Source organism: Anarrhichthys ocellatus, unplaced genomic scaffold, assembly GCF_004355925.1.
Source record: "Anarrhichthys ocellatus isolate YVR2014 unplaced genomic scaffold, GSC_Weel_1.0 scaffold14, whole genome shotgun sequence".
In the NCBI taxonomy this organism is placed as follows: domain Eukaryota; kingdom Metazoa; phylum Chordata; class Actinopteri; order Perciformes; family Anarhichadidae; genus Anarrhichthys; species Anarrhichthys ocellatus.
In genome coordinates this window covers 1,263,069-1,266,509 of record NW_022280044.1, presented here as the reverse complement: position 1 = coordinate 1,266,509, position 3,441 = coordinate 1,263,069, and the positions used below count along the sequence as shown (strand labels likewise).

Genomic DNA, 3,441 nt, shown 5'->3' with positions numbered 1-3,441 from the left:
ACACACACACACACACACACACACACACACACACACACACACACACATACACACACACACAAAGGTGATATTGCTTAATCTGGACATGATTGCATTACTGAAGCATTCCACAAGGTTTAAAGTCCCTTTCTTATTAAAATCAATGGTATTGATCTGTGTTGCTATTGTGACCTATAACAGGAGCAATTGCTGCAATGCTTCTAAACTTAAAACATTATGGCAGAAAATATAAACATGAATATGAGAAGAAAAATAACAGCTGTCTGAACAGCTCAAATCAGGCACCCACAGGAAAAGTCATCTATTCAAAGATCGGCCTTGGAATTTTATGAATCAACATTCAAAAGTAGATCGACTTGAATAGAAAAATGTACAGCTCATTTTCACCAATACTAGATCCAGCTTTTCGAGTCAGTATCGGACCGATAACAGTATCGGTGCATCTCTAATTTTTACTTAATGAAGTGTTTGTGCTGTGAAACATGTTGTAACAACGTTGTAGCTGCCATTGCCATTTCTATTTGTGCTTGATAGAAGTCTTTGCGGGGATGTTGTAGGCTACAAGACTACTCCTCCTGTCTCTTTTAATAGGGTTACCGCGGATCCTTGAAATGTCTTAAATTCGATTTTTTTAGGCTTTACGGCTGTAGCATTTCTTCTTTGATAATGCTGCTGTGGTATTTGAAGTAGGTCCTGTATAGATGCTTGTGAATCTCACAGACGCGCCATACAAACATCATTTTGCTGTGGGTGTCCACGTTGTCCCGAAAAGATGCACTGGGACGCAAAAAGATGGAATTTGGGAATAGACTCTTAAAAGCACTCTTATGATTTTTAAAGCATGCATGCAAGTGACAGAAGTAAAAGCTAACGTCAAGCTATAAATTAACTCCACCGCGCTCGCATAACTTCACGTCACCACCGCGAAGCTAAAGGTGGACTAGTCGGCGTAAAGATGTCTTACAGTCTCATTGAGACACTTCAACCGCCTTGTTTAGCACACTTAAAAGCTTCAAAAGTCACTAGAAGGGAAGGTACTGACGTATTTTGTATCGTAGAACAACATGTTGAATCTCTTAAGCTTGTGTTGACCACAGACCTTGTTTCAGGTAAAGAGGTTTCACAGGTTTCACACCTCCTCTACAGCCCTGTCGAGGACCACTGAAGGTCCCCAGACCCTATTTTGGGAAGCACTGGTGTCTATGAATGACTCTCCCCATGATGTGGCCAGCTTGGCCATGTTCACCACAGGCTGCTACTCCATCAGCACACCCACACAGCCAATAATAGGATGGATTGTGAATAGTTGTATGGATTAACAAAGACGTGGGTATGGGTGTGACTCTTGCATGCACGCAGCCTTTCCATGTTTACTCCTTGTTCTGATTCTGCGTGTGTGTGTTTATGTGCACCTCATAGGATTTGGTCTCCAGGTCTTTGAGGTGTTCCTCGGCTCCAGGCATACTCTTGTAGTAAGCCATGTTCCTCTGCATCATCTCATCGTTTGGGTGTTTCAGCAGGAAGGTGTGGGCAGCAGACACCGCCTTGGCCAGGTTGTCAGACTGGGAGAAATAACACGAACACACATTGCAAACAGCTATTAGTTGAGGAAATAAAATAAATGCAATGCAAACACTACACTGTGGTTCAATGTGGAGTGGTTGCAGGGACTCGGTAACTCATAAATCACCAATAAATATTTCCAGAATAACTGAATGGAGGACAACATTTTAGATCACTGGAAATGAATGTTGGTTTTGTCAATTGTCAGGTCAAATCAAAACAATTTAGGTATTCAGGGGTTTCCTCTTGATTTGTCACACCTCTGTTTCCATGGCAACATAAGCCTAAAAGTAGGCCAAATCATTTTTCCAACATTTGACTCTAAATAAACTGTGATTCATAACTTAGTCCTAAATCTAAAATAGCTCCCTTGTAGAAATGACGACAAGTTAAATGTTTTTTGTTTGTTTGTTTTTTGTTTGTTTCTTTATTTGTGTTTCTTTTCCTTCTTAATAGGAAGGACAAGAAAACTCAAGCAGGTAAAAAGTCCAGGACCTCCCCTCGTGCAGAACTGAATTTAACACTAACAGATCTGTGCATCCGTGGCATGTAGGTGACGTCAGAAAGCAAAGACGCGAGAAAACACCGTCAGTGACGTTGAGAAAGAAAGTGCGGCTGCATTGAAAACCATCACCTTATACTGAGTATCATAACAAGGTAAACAAACGTGTACAACTACACAAGTCCAATGTTTGGAACCCCTCGACCCTCCTCATGACCCCACATATTAAACGCATATGTACCGTGCTTACTTTGAAGTACGCAAACTGCAGGTATTTGTACGGCTCTCTCTCCTCAAATTCAACGATGGTGTCCCGGCTGGGCATGGCCTGCCTGAAAGCGGGCAGCCCCTGTTTGCAGCGCTTCAGGCACTGCGCCCTCTTCATAACGTTACCGAACGCCCGCAGCTCTGGAAACTCCGCAAACTTCTGCTCGTCTTCCAGCCTCACAGAGCTGCAGTTGAGGTTGCAGAAGGCCTCGCTGTCCCGCAGCAGCCGGTACAGCCGCAGAGACACCTCTATGTACTCTACCGTCTCCTTCCACTTCTCTCCGGTGTACTGGTCCAGTGCGTACTTGTAAGCGGACTCCAGGGGCATCAGCTCGTGCCTGGGGAAACTCCTGAAGCTGTATTTCTCATACTGGGAGTTCACCACAGAGATGAAAAATGCGAGTACAAGCGCTGAGAAGAGTTGGGAAGAAGCGGACGGTGCCATTTTTAAGTTTGGTTAATGGTGGACTGGGGGTGATCCCGGAGTGGGAGCGTGGGTCTCTAGGACCGCCTCAAGTTCCACGACGTATCCGGAGAAAGCCTCCCCACCCCCGGGCGCAAAAGGCTGGAACGGCCGCTCCAGCGGGTGGGGGCTGCAGGAGCTGCTCCTCCCACTAACGCACACGAGTAAATCACTGCTGTTGTTCTGTCCTTTTACAGGACAAGTAACAACCTGACAGAGAAAAGAGCTTTTAGACTTTAACTTCATAAGTGAGGGAGAAAATCCTGTACTTTATAGATAAGGAACAAGGTCATTTAGCCATTTCTTTAAACTTCAGGACTGACCAAGAACATATTATTCAATAAAACTCTTTAAACTCCGTCACTAATTAAACCCCTGCAATGGTGAGAGTGATGTGTCCCTCCCACTGCCACGTAGAGACGTTCCTGCCTGGTCTGCCCCCCTCAACAGGCCTGAACCCCACCAACACAACAGTCAGGATCCATGTAGAGCATCATCTAAGGACAAACGTTATGTGTTCTGCTAATCAGACCTGCGTATCCATCTTTGGATGTGTGCGTATCATTGGGATTTAAATGGAGACAGAAGGGGGGGGGGGGGGGGGGGGTGTGGGTAGGGGTGGGGGGTCCGCGAAGCTAGCCAGGGT

General features: G+C 45.2%; 1 protein-coding gene across 1 annotated transcript in view; it reads right to left on the bottom strand.

Moving 5' to 3' along the window:
• crtap (cartilage associated protein) overlaps positions 1-2,973 on the bottom strand; it is a 6,369-nt gene extending 3,396 nt beyond the window's left edge. The window contains exons 1-2 of the mRNA XM_031854174.1: positions 2,316-2,973; positions 1,413-1,562 (exon numbers count right to left, since the gene is read on the bottom strand). Of these exons, the coding sequence (XP_031710034.1) occupies positions 1,413-1,562; positions 2,316-2,777 (612 nt within the window). The 5' untranslated portion in view covers positions 2,778-2,973. The remainder of the gene's footprint in view (positions 1-1,412; positions 1,563-2,315) is intronic.
• Between the last annotated feature and the right edge of the window lie 468 nt (positions 2,974-3,441).